This window comes from Cladophialophora bantiana, assembly GCF_000835475.1.
Source record: "Cladophialophora bantiana CBS 173.52 unplaced genomic scaffold supercont1.11, whole genome shotgun sequence".
Classification (NCBI taxonomy): domain Eukaryota; kingdom Fungi; phylum Ascomycota; class Eurotiomycetes; order Chaetothyriales; family Herpotrichiellaceae; genus Cladophialophora; species Cladophialophora bantiana.
Window position 1 is genome coordinate 911,763 of NW_015971585.1, and position 13,198 is coordinate 924,960.

At 53.5% G+C, this 13,198-nt stretch overlaps 10 protein-coding genes across 10 annotated transcripts; 6 read left to right on the plus strand and 4 right to left on the minus strand.

Moving 5' to 3' along the window:
- Window positions 1-345: 345 nt before the first annotated feature.
- Window positions 346-1,359, plus strand: Z519_07755 (uncharacterized protein; the record flags this gene model as incomplete). Its single annotated transcript, XM_016765485.1, is given in 2 exon segments — window positions 346-704; window positions 720-1,359. The coding sequence occupies 2 exon segments, from the start codon at window positions 346-348 to the stop codon at window positions 1,357-1,359; spliced, it is 999 nt and encodes a 332-aa protein (XP_016618454.1).
- Window positions 1,360-1,857: 498 nt separating this feature from the next.
- Window positions 1,858-2,400, plus strand: Z519_07756 (uncharacterized protein; the record flags this gene model as incomplete). Its single annotated transcript, XM_016765486.1, has 1 exon — window positions 1,858-2,400. The coding sequence occupies one exon, from the start codon at window positions 1,858-1,860 to the stop codon at window positions 2,398-2,400; it is 543 nt and encodes a 180-aa protein (XP_016618455.1).
- Window positions 2,401-3,389: 989 nt separating this feature from the next.
- Z519_07757 (uncharacterized protein) lies at window positions 3,390-3,838 on the plus strand (the record flags this gene model as incomplete). Its single annotated transcript, XM_016765487.1, has 2 exons — window positions 3,390-3,452; window positions 3,683-3,838. 2 exons carry the CDS (start codon window positions 3,390-3,392, stop codon window positions 3,836-3,838), a joined length of 219 nt encoding a protein of 72 aa, XP_016618456.1.
- A 402-nt stretch (window positions 3,839-4,240) lies between these two features.
- Z519_07758 (uncharacterized protein) lies at window positions 4,241-4,975 on the minus strand (the record flags this gene model as incomplete). Its single annotated transcript, XM_016765488.1, has 1 exon — window positions 4,241-4,975. One exon carries the CDS (start codon window positions 4,973-4,975, stop codon window positions 4,241-4,243), a length of 735 nt encoding a protein of 244 aa, XP_016618457.1.
- Window positions 4,976-5,080: 105 nt separating this feature from the next.
- Window positions 5,081-5,635, minus strand: Z519_07759 (uncharacterized protein; the record flags this gene model as incomplete). Its single annotated transcript, XM_016765489.1, has 1 exon — window positions 5,081-5,635. One exon carries the CDS (start codon window positions 5,633-5,635, stop codon window positions 5,081-5,083), a length of 555 nt encoding a protein of 184 aa, XP_016618458.1.
- Window positions 5,636-6,180: 545 nt separating this feature from the next.
- Z519_07760 (uncharacterized protein) lies at window positions 6,181-7,267 on the plus strand (the record flags this gene model as incomplete). The annotated part of the gene is made up of 2 exons (XM_016765490.1): window positions 6,181-6,216; window positions 6,269-7,267. The coding sequence occupies 2 exons, from the start codon at window positions 6,181-6,183 to the stop codon at window positions 7,265-7,267; spliced, it is 1,035 nt and encodes a 344-aa protein (XP_016618459.1).
- A 143-nt stretch (window positions 7,268-7,410) lies between these two features.
- On the minus strand, window positions 7,411-7,797 carry Z519_07761 (uncharacterized protein; the record flags this gene model as incomplete). Its single annotated transcript, XM_016765491.1, has 3 exons — window positions 7,411-7,477; window positions 7,534-7,658; window positions 7,750-7,797. 3 exons carry the CDS (start codon window positions 7,795-7,797, stop codon window positions 7,411-7,413), a joined length of 240 nt encoding a protein of 79 aa, XP_016618460.1.
- A 394-nt stretch (window positions 7,798-8,191) lies between these two features.
- Z519_07762 (uncharacterized protein) lies at window positions 8,192-9,042 on the plus strand (the record flags this gene model as incomplete). The annotated part of the gene is made up of 2 exons (XM_016765492.1): window positions 8,192-8,800; window positions 8,851-9,042. The coding sequence occupies 2 exons, from the start codon at window positions 8,192-8,194 to the stop codon at window positions 9,040-9,042; spliced, it is 801 nt and encodes a 266-aa protein (XP_016618461.1).
- A 579-nt stretch (window positions 9,043-9,621) lies between these two features.
- On the plus strand, window positions 9,622-10,877 carry Z519_07763 (uncharacterized protein; the record flags this gene model as incomplete). The annotated part of the gene is made up of 3 exons (XM_016765493.1): window positions 9,622-9,875; window positions 10,043-10,700; window positions 10,803-10,877. 3 exons carry the CDS (start codon window positions 9,622-9,624, stop codon window positions 10,875-10,877), a joined length of 987 nt encoding a protein of 328 aa, XP_016618462.1.
- Window positions 10,878-11,404: 527 nt separating this feature from the next.
- Z519_07764 (uncharacterized protein) lies at window positions 11,405-12,643 on the minus strand (the record flags this gene model as incomplete). Its single annotated transcript, XM_016765494.1, has 2 exons — window positions 11,405-12,114; window positions 12,328-12,643. 2 exons carry the CDS (start codon window positions 12,641-12,643, stop codon window positions 11,405-11,407), a joined length of 1,026 nt encoding a protein of 341 aa, XP_016618463.1.
- Window positions 12,644-13,198: the final 555 nt, after the last annotated feature.

Below are 13,198 nucleotides of genomic sequence, written 5' to 3' on the forward strand. Positions count from 1 at the left end.
CAGAAAAATCAGGCGTTTTCCGCTGTGCCCGCTGCGGAAACGATGGCATTGTTTGGTGTAGGCACAATCAGGCACACAATGCGCCCACGGAGCCACGTCTTGGATGATGTGGTTGCGGCTGAAAAAGTGCTGTTTGGTATGCGGCACATAAAGCTGCGCACTGTCTTTCAACCTCTCCCAGCATCTTCAACGAATGTCTAATTGACCACGTTTGCTTTCATCAATATCCTTTGGTGCCAGAAACGATGCTTGAGGCGCTCTCAGCCATTGGCTTGGCCTCGGCCATAGTGCAGTTCGTTGATTTGTGCTGAGATCATACAGGGCGCCCAGGAAATCTATGGTTCCATGCCCGGCGCGACCGAGCGAAATAGGAGCCTGGAATTTGTCGTGAGCGAAAAGATCAATCTAAGCTCGAAGCTCAGTTCGACGCTCTATTCCCAGCAAAGTAAAGATGAGAAGGCTCTCGGCCGCGTTGCAAATGAATGCAAGATTCTAGCCGACCAAATTCTCGATCCTCTGCAGAAGCTCAAAGCGAAAGATCCCGGTTCCACCCTCCCGGCCGTTTGGGCTGCACTGAAGAATCAGAAATATAAAAGACAAAGGTTGGAGTTGGAAGGAAGACTGGAGAGCTGTCGAAACAACCTTGAATTTCAACTGAGCTTTTTAGCCAGGTTGTACACTTTCCACCTCTCATTGGGCAGAAGGTAATCGTTTTACAGTGTTGGGACAAAGGGCAGACTGGATACATTACTTACCTCTGCAGAAGGTCTCCCTGAGAAACTTGGGATACTTCACAAGCTTGTTGAACAACTTCGCCGCGGTACTAGGGTTACATCCATTAGCCGTGAAGCCCAAGAACAACTCCGGGAACTCCTGCATTTTACAGAAGAAGGTCTCCAGAAAATCAAACAGCAACGTGTTTTAGAGAGTCTAGCCTACGCCGACCTGGACACAAGATTCGAACATATCTCCGAAGAACATAGCAAATCCTTTGAATGGATTTTTGAAGACACCACCCAGGCAGGCAGCTTGAATGGCGACACTTCCAGCGAAGAGTCGTTTCTACATTGGTTGTCAGCCGGAAGAGGTATCTTTCACATATCCGGAAAACTAGGGTCAGGGAAAAGCACATTGATGAAGTTTCTGTGCAACCATCCTCACACCGAAACCGAACTACAACACTGGGCAGCTACGTTACAACCCGCGAGCGAATTACACAGCCGCATTAGTTCCGAAATAGCCAAACTAACAAGTTCCGACAGGCGGCAGAAAACTAATATTTGCAAAGGTTTTCTTCTGGAGGGGTTCTTAAACAGTAAAACAAAATCCCCTAATTGGCCTTGTCCGGGGTCTCTATGAGATGCTGAATGTGTGCCCTGAGCTCATCCCCGACGTCCTGCCTGACCTATGGGCTCAGCTGGAGTCGACGCTCTGGCAGGTAAAAACGAAGATCGATCTCTGGAAGTTGCAAACCCGGGCGGCGATGTCTAGTCTTATCAATCATCCGGAATCTGTACAAGGAGCATTGTTTCTGCTTCTTCATCAATGGTCTGGACGAATTTGAAAAGACTCCTCAAGCCGGCTATGCAGATCTCGCCAAGCTGCTTTGCAGTTGGTCCACCGCTGCACCGGACGACATCAAGATCTGTGTCTCCCGCAGGGAGGACCTGGTCTTCATGAACGCCTTCTCTAGCGAAAAGGAGATTTCGCCTTCGAGATCTCACAGGAGAAGATATTCAAAAATACGTTCGGGATAAGTTGCCCGGTGCGACCGATGGGGAAGGCAAAGAACTGGCCCAACAGATAACAGACAGAGCTGATGGGGTCTTCCTCTAGGTGATTTACCGGTGCAACAAGATGAAGCTTCTGGAGCTTATGCTGGCACGAGGTCTCTCTCCCAACACTGTTATACACACTTGCCCTGCGAGTAACGGCTTTGCTGCGGAATTGAGCTTCTGGCAACATTTCCCTGTACGTAAAATGGTTCCTGTTTTGCATGGCGAAAGCAAAAAGGACTTTGGGGAAATGATTGAAAAGGTTTTGGAATACGATGCAGACCCCCATATGTGGGTTTCGATGTTTCAGGACTCCGGAGGGGTTTCAACAAGCCGAGAGGTTTTCATGAAAGTAACCCTTGAGAGAGAGCGACGCACGACTATCGAGGTGGATGTCGGATACGGTGACTGGAAGATATCTTCACCTTTCGTTCCACTCGGCAAGGGGGTTTCGCCTCGAGAACTGATTGAATTCTTTGATTTCGACAATGCGAAGACGATTCTGCAATTGCTGGATGCGAATGCCGAGGGGCAGGAAAAGATGTCGGACGTGGACAAAGGTTGCACGCGATCAGCTGCCCGGAGACCAACAGGCTTGCATGAAACAGGATCTGGACGTCCCTGACCCTCAGCAGGAGCGGCAACTCACACCACAGTTAACCTTGGAAGAGGCAGAAGAGGAACCGTTGGTGCTAAAGTCTTCGACCCCAAAAGGACTTCGCTTCGTGGCTCGAATCGAGGGCGCAAATACCTCTTCTTTCATTTGTATTGGGTAAGTGTGTCTGCTTCCTAACTATACGGTAGTAGGTTCTTTTCCTGACTCTCGACCTCGGTATTCTTGTGGCTTTTATCCTGCCTCAGCTGTGGGTGATGGTTTTAACTCACTCGAGGACGCAAGAACCGTGAAATGCTGTGACTAGAAACTAGAGAAGAACACGTCGAGTCGGCTCCCCAGCGGAGGAATCCCAGAGCTTTGGCTGGAGAAGCTCTTCCAGTTGCGTGACGATCTACAGATTTGCCCCGGGCCCCGGCCTATGCTGAGATGGAGATCGACTGTTGAAGGAGGGCGAGAAGGGAAGGCTATGTGCACCATCTGAACGGCCCACTGGATGTTGCTCTTCCCGCAATGCCAGCGAGGCATCGCCATCTACGCCGATGGCTTGTCCGCTGGGCATTCGATATAATTCCCTGAAACCTCAGAGACCTAGGCAAATCGCAGCAAATTGTGCAAACCCACGCCAGGCGCCCCGTCCTTTCCCATGCCGTCTTTCCAACACAGGTCGAGCTGGTCGTTGATTTACCTGCTATTTGCATTCGGCATGATCGACAGGGCAAGTATCGAAGTACATACGGAGATCCGTACCCGGACCCAAAACTTCCTCCGACCAATGAAGACGCGAGATCCGTTGCGCATTACCAAAGGGTGACGACAAAGGTTCATATTAGATATAACTCTCCACGGCCAAAACGTGTCTGCCTTCCGCACGTCAATGTACAGTTGAACTCTCTTAGACCTTCATAACGACTACATCTAGAAGCTACCTAAACAAGACGTCTCAACACATCAACCAAGACAAAAGGCACTGGTCGTCCTCATCGCTATCCTCGGCCAGCATGTCTGGTATCAAATCAAAGGGCGGAGCGTCAATTGAGGAGAGTGATACAGTCAGGACGCCTGTAAGTTGCAAGCAGAACCCAGGAGCCAACGAAGGAAAAAAGACCCAGGAGAACGATTCTGACAATCACTCATCGCTCACACACGGTATCGGAGAGGAAAGCATGAAGGACAGGTACGTGACCAGTTCACATCTGTCTGTCTGTCTGTCTGTCTACATCTATATCTCTCCAAAGGGAGCCCAGAAGACAACAATGTCGCTGATTGACGCGTGTGCTGATGGGCTCTATAGGTCGAGCAGACCGTCACAAGCGAAAATCAGGCCAAGGAGGCGCGGGACGACGTCAAAGGAGCAGGGCACGCGCCCGCCGTGGTCTTCACGGACCAGAACAACAAGAAGGGTGCGCACAAGCCAGGTACAGTGACGGACTTGGACAAGGAGAGCTGAGGGCCGAGAGCCGAGTGGGGGAGAGTGGAATCAATCTGAAAAATGTCAACAACGTCATGGAGTGGGTTGAAACGAAACTCGTATGTAGAATTCGCCCGGACGCATCGTGAGCAAATGACGCTCAGAGCGCGTTGGCGGCCCCGCGGTCCAATTGATCCCCATGGGTGGCGAGTATTGAAATGAAAAGACCGTTCTCGGTCCACCAAGTCCGTCTAATTCCAGACACAATCCATGTGAAGATTAGACTATGCCATCGTCCACTCCCCCAGCGGCGGCTAGATTTCCGGAGGCGCAGAAAACGAGTGTCGAGATTGACTTCACTGGCATCTGGAGCTGAAGAGATGGTTGCTGGCTGATAGATAACCACATGTAGATACACTTCATTCTCAGAGCTATTTGGACCTATTTGACCAGGGCCATCAGGAAACCGTCGTAGTTCTTGTCCGCCACGGTCTGGATGACGACGGCGTCGACTCTGTCGTCTTTACCCACGGCTTCGATGAGCCTCCTCGTCCCCGCGATTCGAGGATCATCTTTGGCGGCGGCCTCGTCGACCAACCGGCCACGTCTGACGACGTTGTCGACAAATATGCAAGACCGGGACTTGGTCATCTGCAGCGCACACTCGAAATAGGCTAGATTGTTCTCCTTGTCGGCGTCGATGAAGACAAAGTCAAAGGGCGGGCGCTTGCCGGCTTCGACCTCTTTGAGCAGGGCGGGGAGGACCTCGATGCCGGGGCCGAGAAGGACGGTGATGCGATCGCTCAGCCCGGCGTGCGCGATGTTTTCTTCGGCGACTTTCTTCGTGTCCGGATTGACTTCGACGGTGGTCACTCTGCCGTCCTCGCCTGCCCCTGCGGCCATCCAGATGGCAGAGTATCCCCCCAACGTGCCGACTTCCAGAATGTTTTTGGCACCGGTGATTTGGATCTGCATGGACAGTAGCTTCCCCTGTCCTGGAAAAACGGCTATGTCGGGAAGACCTCTGGCGAGAGAATTCGAATGGGCAAATTCCAGCGCCTCGTGGTATTTGTTCCGAGACGGTGCGAGCAGGTGAGCATTGGTATATTCGTCAACTGCCGTCCATCGAGGATCGTGCTCATGCGGCAAGGGCTCTAGGCCTTGGTTCATCGCCATCGTGGGTTCCCGTGCTCGCACAGAGGTCTGATTCTACTGGACAGACAGATGCTTTTTCTTCAAATGGTCAGTATGGCATCTCTGGTTGCGGGAATGAGTCATCCCTCAAAAAGGCCAGTGATCCTTTTTAACCTTTGCTTCGGCCTCGGCCTTCCTGCGCCCAAGCTCGGCCGAGATATCAGGATGCAGTGGTGTTGCAAGGACTGTAGCGATGGCGTAGTCTCCGTCGTGGCTGATGCTGAGTTGAGCAATCTGCTCGGTCACTCTGCTGGGCGAGGTTGTGGAATGATCCGAAGTGGTTGAGTCCAAGTCCGTCAGACGGGTATCACAGATGACATGGACAGCACCGTCGGATTCAATTCCGACTCTTAGATCTCGAAAGCTGAGTAATGAAGCGTCCCAGGCCTTTTTGGCGGCTTCTTTGGAGGCCCAACGGCCGGCAATCCAGGCGGCGACCTGTTTTCTCGCGAACTGATCCAAGGCGTCTGCATCATTCCAATGCGGGAACCGGCGCCTGAGATCCTCGAGCTCTTGGGGAAGGAGAAAACGATTGGTGAGCCTGACTAGGCGTCGGATATCTGGTTGGAGTAGCGACGAGATTCGGTTCGTGGCAACGATGTCGGTGCCAATGCGCAGCGCCAGAGGGAAAGGGACCCGCATTCGGCTTGACACGCGTACGGCTTTGCCAGAGCGGGGGCAGATTGACGCGAGTTTGGTGAAGGGTGTTTTGAGAACTTGAGAAGGGTATTGACTGCAGCGAGGTTTGGAGAATCGCGGAAGTGGGGGACGAATGAAGGAAATCAACAGCAGACCCAGTGGGAGAGCGCCGGGAGCAGTGGCGAGAACGAACTTGTTCCACTAAGTCGATTTCAGCCATAGAATTCACCTACAGAACACATGATGAGCAGCAAGCGACCAAGAACAAAGGGCGGCATGCTCTGATCACCGTGGACTTCTACCGCTCGGTTTGCCCTCTACAGTACAACCAGACGTCGACGCTATCAGACTCCGCTAACACTGCTTCCCGTACATACAACAGATATCGCCCGCGCTTCACGCGCAACTCCGCATCTCGCAGTTGCGGGGCCCGAGGGCAAAGGCAATGAATAATATGGCATTGATCTCCTGGTCCTGCCCTGCCTGTGTAGCATTCTCTGCCCATTTTACCCCGCCGAAAGTCCAAGAGATCGTTGTACCGCCTCAGGATGAAGCATATCAAGTGTTCAGGAACGCCATACGAGGTGAGATCACGTTGTCAGACTCGTCGAGATCCATCGTTGACGCACCCTTCAGATTGGTCGTCAGCACGGCGAAGCTGCCAAAACCGAGGTGCACGGAAGCATTGCCTTCTATTCCGCTTTCTTCAAGGAGAGGACCAAGCTTTCCTGGGCACAAGTGCAGGATGTAGCTCGAAAGTCCCTTCCCTGGCTACAAACTTCATACCCTGAATATGTCGACGAAATGCAAGGTGTTGCCGATGGGGCTGGCCTCGATCTCGAATCAGTTGTCGCGCTGAATGTCCGCACCGAGATTGCCTTTGGCATGCTGAGCGACGGCTGTACCGCCGTGGCCTGGAAGACGTCAGACGGGAGTTTCCTGGCGCAGAATTGGGATTGGAACTTTGACCAGACGCCCAACATCATCTGTCTCTCCATCGAGCAGCCCGGCAAGCCCAGGATCCATATGATGAGCGAAGGCGGCATTATTGGCAAGATCGGCATGAACTCCGCAGGCGTCGGCGTCACGCTGAACGCCATTCAAGCGCCTGGCGTATCATTTGACAAGCTTCCCTGCCATCTTGCGCTGAGGACGGTACTCAATAGCCCGTCCAAGGAGGCGGCTGCAGATGCCCTTCGCAAAGCTGGATTAGCTTCGGCATGTCACATCACCATTGCCGATGCGTCGACTGGGGGTGTTGGATTTGAATGCACGGCGCTTGACGTTGTGGAATTGCCCATGGACACGGATGGCCCGTTGCGTGGCTCCTGTACTCACTCTAACCACCTGGTCAAGAAACACAAGGTAGACGGGGCATTGTTCCTCAATGACTCGCCCTTTAGGCTTGATCGAATTCAGCAGCTGATGAGGGACATCGACAAACCGTCCGTGCAAAGCTTGAAGGAGATCTTGAAGGACGAGAGAAACTATCCCACCGCTATCAACAGAGCTGTAGGTGAGAAGAGCACGAGCCAAACCTTGTTTTCCATTGTCATGGACTTGAAGCAAGGCTTTGCTGATGTCAAAATGGGCCGACCAACGGAGGGTGGGGAAGTGTTCCAACTGAGACCATAAAGACCATGATAACACAAGGACTGGGGTATCAGCCCCTGTCCACCGGGGGTCAAGTCGGGTGTAGTGCTTTTCAATCCGTCTAGCTTATGTACAATGCGTAGGTTCGTCCCAACCGTGAACTCTCTGTGTTGCAGGTCCCCTCTCTAATGCGCCTCCTTGCCTGAGATCTTGCCTGCCTTGTCTTCTTGCTCCACCTGTTGTAAGAATTCCCTGCCAACCAGTTAGGTCGGGCGTTCCGGCAGCGGTTTGCTGGATGGGCTCCTTACTGAATGAACTTCTCTTCGTCCTTGCTCGAGGCGTTGATCGGAGGTGTACTTGATTTTTTCGATCCACCGCCTCTTGTCAGCAGCCAGGGAAGACCGAATGCGGTGCTGAGCGTAGCTATGGCCAGCTACAGATGGTCAGTCGTCGAGGTCAAAGGGGAAGGCATCCCTCAATGTGGATCTAATTGTGACAGAGCAGGGTTGAGCAAGTCGACATACCCAGTGTGATCCGACCTGGCGGCCTGCGACATTGTACATAGCAACCATCTTGGTGATTCGAAAGCTTTGCGAAAATATCTGACGGTGTCGTTGGGAGGATGGTGCTGGTTGCAAAAAGAGGAAGCAAGTCGACTGCGGACCGAGTTTTTGCGTCTGAGCTGTAGGAGCTTTCATTGAACGGCCCGCCGGACTACGGCGAGTCATACCGATGGTCTCTGCAGTTTGCTGCCGTCAGGCTACTTGCACGGCCTGGCGAGACGCTACCGTACCTCGTAGAGAGACTACAGAAGCTGCAGCCACAGGTCAATCATTTTTGACGCGACGTGGACCTGAGGCCCTTCTTCATCCGTCAGTTTTTCTTTTAAATGTGAGCCGGCTATCTTGGGCGACAGGCAGTTCCCGACGTGCCTGTTGAGCATCCTATACCATCTCCATTCCCACCATGGCCGGCAAGGAAGGGGACCGCCCGAATTCTGCCTTTCCACGAGAGCAGTTGAACAAAGACCTTCAAAAGCTGGTTGACAAGCAAGATGACTGGGTGGAAAGCTTTTACGAAGGCGAAGGCCCGGACACTACCGAGACGAGCATGCGATACGCCGCATATGCGAACCGTCTGCGCACGATCATGCTGAGTGCACATCGATATGTGGCGTACACGTCGGATATTGGCGAGTCCTTCCGCCCAGTCGCGCACCCGTACCTTGTCAGAAGCGCATACGCCGTGTCATGGGCATATGTACTTGGTGATGTCGGCCACGAGGGTTGGAAGGCTTATAAGAGGAACCAGAGGCTGCTACATCCTCACGCCGAAGCAGACTCCGACGAAAAAACAAAGGAGCCTGTGGGGATGGTCGATGCCCAGACACCACAACAGCCCGTTCACGTCCCTGCGATTGAAGACTATCGGGCCGTGATGGCTCAGAGAGCCGTGTTCCAAAGTCTCGCTTCGATGGGATTGCCGGCGCTTACGATCCATTCGATCGTGAAGTACTCCGGGAAGGCACTCAAGAACGCAGCGAATCCAACAATAAGAACTTGGGCTCCAATTGGAGTGAGTAACCCGTTCAAAACACTCTTTGCTAGACACTGACAAGATTACAGCTCGGTCTAGCAGTGGTTCCCGCCCTGCCGTACATCTTTGACGAACCTGTGGAGGAGGCTGTCGAATGGACGTTCTACCAGGCTTTCCGGGCCATCGGCGGAGAAGATGCGGTGGGCAAGAGACACAGCACGGGTAGAAAAGAGGCCTTGCAGGCTGAAGCAAAGATCGCCCGCGAAAAGAAGGACTTATGATGACGAACCCAAAGCCATTGAGAAGGGGAAACGTCTGGCCATAAAATGTTGTTCATACCCAACTTCGCCCACGCATATACATATAACATTTCCACTCGTCTTGCGCCTCTTCGCACCGGCCGCGGTCGCTCCACAAGCGTTATGGATCTGCTCCGAGGCGGTTGACGACAAAGTTAGGCAGGTATAAAATTGATCTAGATATCCGGCGGGCAATATTTCTCTCCTCAACACGACAATGACATTCAATTTCCATGTACAATTCTCCACTGACTGCGATCAGCCCAAGGATCCAACATGGCAAGGCGCAGTGCGAGGGATCCGGGCCGATGTCGGATCGGTGAGTAATGACCCGAAGACAGACTGACTCAATCCAAGTCCATCTACGGCGCGGATTATGTGGTTGAATTTCCCAGTCGACAATGATCTTGCTCAGCAACACAGCTGGCCAGGCGAGAACGACCCGATAATGTCCAGACGGCTCTGCAGGATCTGTTCCGTCGCAGTTTGAAACGGACCACGGCCAGCTAGACCTGTTGAGGCGGCTTCAATGCACGACGCGCAGGGGCCTCTGCGATCACGATGCCGCACCAGCACCAACCTCTCCTCGAACCCAAGCCAAACGAGGAGCCTTCAAAGACGCTGCCCAACACCTCAAAAGCTGTCTCCATCCCCAAACCTCAGATACACCTCCCCTCGGTGAGAAATGTCTCGGTGGAGCAAAAGAACCCGGCGCGGTGGAACACAGCGAATTTGGGATTGCGACTGGGTGCAGATCTCACCTCTGCTGCAAGCGCTTCCGCTTTGATTGCTCCCATCATTACCGTCATAGACCGGTACGTACCTCTCCGGAGATCTCATACTCGGCGTCTGCGTCGAGAAGCGAGCGGTTAAGCTGGCGGCGTTCCCGTTTGGCTCAAGTCCTGCTTGGGTGTTGTCTGCTTGCATCACGTCCTGCAAGGGTTCTGTTCAAACAGTAAGTACCACTAACAGCAAGAACCAGATCTATAGTTGAGAAAGCTGCGAATGGCGCATCCTTCTCTTCCTGCCTCCTGCGCTCCCTGCGCCCACCAATCACCCGTCCCCTCAGGTTCATCTTCTCCAGGCCGTTCCTGCTGATCTTCGCCCTGTATTTCTCGACCTACACGACAGCCAACACGGTCGACACGTTTCGCTCAACCGTCACCTCGAAGCCGGCCTTCGCGGTTTCTTCAGGCCTGACGAAATTCATCGCGACTTCCTCGGTGAATATGACCGTCTGTGTGTACAAAGATTCGTGCTTCGCGAGAATGTTCGGCGCCGCTGCATCTTCTTCCCCGGCTGCTGCTGCCGTTCCCAAGCTCTCTTACGCCCTGTTTGCCGTGCGGGATTGTCTCACGATCTTCGCGTCCTTCAACCTGCCCTCCATCATCGCACCGCAGCTCGCCAACCTCCCCCCGCAGATGAGGTCGCGGTTCTCTCGCATCCTCTCCACGGAGTCGGGAAGGGTGAATACCGCCCAGTTTTTGGCCCCGGCGGCCATCCAATTGATATCCACTCCAATCCATCTACTCGGCTTGGATCTGTACAATCGGCAGGGTCGGCTGGGTGTGGGTGAGCGATATTCTCGGGTTGTAAGGGATTGGGGCGTGAGTGCATTCGCGCGGATGGGTAGGATCATTGTAAGTCTTGCAATTTTCTTCCTTTCGTTCATTCCCTCCGCCAGTTTCTCCTTTGCAGAGACGAGAGCGAGATCAGCAGCTAACCTATCGTTGAACGAACAGCCCGCCTTCGGCATCGGCGGTGTCGTCAACGCGAACATGAGAAAAAAATTCATGACCATGATCGAAGAGCTGTGACTCTCTTTGGATGACTTTTCACAACTGATCCACAGGTGTTGGCGTCGGCCTTAACGGTTGTTTCTCTGCTGGTTGGCTGTCTGTCATAATCAGTCCTCAGCATTTTCGGCAAGGGTACCTTGTGGGAGAGGTACATAGACAAAAGCTGGACCGACGAAGCTCTGTTTTGCTTCCTCGGCATCCCCATACGTGGTCCCTGCGACCCGTCGTGGTCGAACGGTACACGATACGATGTAATACCCACAACAAATCTTTTTGTGCACTGGCCGCCGGACTGGGGGCGCGAGCCGGTGAAAAAGTCTTGGGTGAGGCTTAATGGGTCAAGGGAATGGTTTTTAACGTGAGATTGGACTGGCTTTCTTCATACTTGATTGAGGATGTGAAGCGTACATGTCGAGGGCCACCAGGACGAGATAATTGGAGTAATGATCCAAGAATCTTTTCTCCCTTCACGTCCTTACCTTTCTGTTTCTCTGTCTATGTGGCCCTTTCCTCCCCTTTTCTGCCCAGATATTTCCATTCACCACTTACGCTCCATAGCTCCTCCTCACCTTCTCCCTCAACAGATCCAGCCCGACGGCTTTTCTCCACCACTCATCCCACCACCCGACAGGCCAAAAGGTACAGTTGTAGAACCAGGTGCGCCACGCGCCCGTGCCCCTCCAGATCTCCAACGGCAGCGGCGTGCTTTCCCGGGTTGCAGCCTTCTGCCAGGGTCGCAGGACATCGCGTACGACGTCCCTCGCCCACTTATCCGGGTCCTCGCGGATGGGGAACGCGTTGCGCATCGCGCTCTCGGTCTGCTCTTTCACGGGCGCGTATATGCTCCCCTCGGGCAGGGCGGCGTTGCCTCCTTGGTGGTTGGCGTGGAAGTTTGAATGCACACAGCCTGTCTTCAGGTCGATCACATGGATGTTGAACGGTTGCAGCTCGATGCGCATGTGCGTCGAGAACATGGCGCTGGCGGCTTTGCTGGCGTGGTAGGCGCTGTTGTGCGGCGTGGGCTCGACAGAGGAGACGGACGTGTTGTTCAGAATGAGGCTTGGAGCGTGACGCGGACTGGCTTTGGATTTGGATGTCGTAGTGGCGGCGGAGGAGGGCGCTGAATTGTCGGGTTTGGCGGCGTTGATCAGCAGAGGCAGGAATGCTTGGGTGACGGCGATGCAGGACCATACGTTGAGGTCGAAAAGGGCTTTTGCTTCGGGGATTGAGATGTCGGCGACGGGCATGTTGTAACCTTCCAACGTGGTGAGAGTGTCAGTCCTCTTCCACAACATGAGTTCCGAGGATGAAGAGTTCTCATGCCGGAGGATCACCCTTCCACAGCAACCGTATCCACCGTCCAGGTGCAGGACAGTCCACGCACGAGAGCGCGGCATTAGACACAGAAAACCAAACCCGACCAGGAAGAATCAATGACAGCGGGAGAAAAGAAGAAGCAGAAACATACCTCCGCCTGCATTGTTGACGAGGCAGTCGAGTCTTCCCTCGACCTCCCCATCTCGCCTCGTCAAGCCCCTAACGGTTTCCACGCACAGCTTGATACTCTCCTCATCCAATACATCCAGCCTCAAGCACTCGATCCCCAATGCCTGCAACTCAGCCATCTTGTCTGGGTTCCGTGCCGAGGCGAAGACGCGCAGTCCTGCACGGTGGAACGCGATTGCTAATGCGTGTCCGAGGCCGTGAGCCGAGCAGCCTGTTATCAGGACCGTTTTGCGGGTCTTGTCAGGTTGAAATTGGGCGCGCACTGTCTCGGAGGCCATGATGAGCTTTATACCTGAAGCTGAGCTGTACCAGCTAAAGCGTGATTCTCGGTACTTCGGTTTCTCAATCTGCTGAGGACTCAAGGGTTGGCGGTTCCCCGGAAACTTTTCCCTCCTTCGTGCACGGAGTGTGCTAGCCAATATCGAATCGTTGAGCGTATGAGCTGCTTTGTCTTCTCCAAGAGCAGATAGAGCCTAAGAAAACCCGGTCAGTCCTGGAAAGGTATTCACTGTCTATTTCCGTGTCGGGAAAGGAGAGTTCTGGGCGAGGGACAAGGGAGGTATATTCGATATGAGATGAAGTATTTTCAGGGTGAGACTCCACCAAGTTTCGCTACGTAAATTTATGTAATAATCGGGTCAAAGACACAGCCCAAAGAGGAAGGTAAATATCCAACAATGACATTTTGCGAGGTCGAACCGCTTAAAGGACAAACTTTCAACACCAGGAGCGGGGTGCCAGTTCACGTTAGCACAATTAATGGGCGAAACATGTCGATCATCACACTCGAATTGTGTAGACACCACAGCAAGCACAGCTGCGCGCCTAGCCCC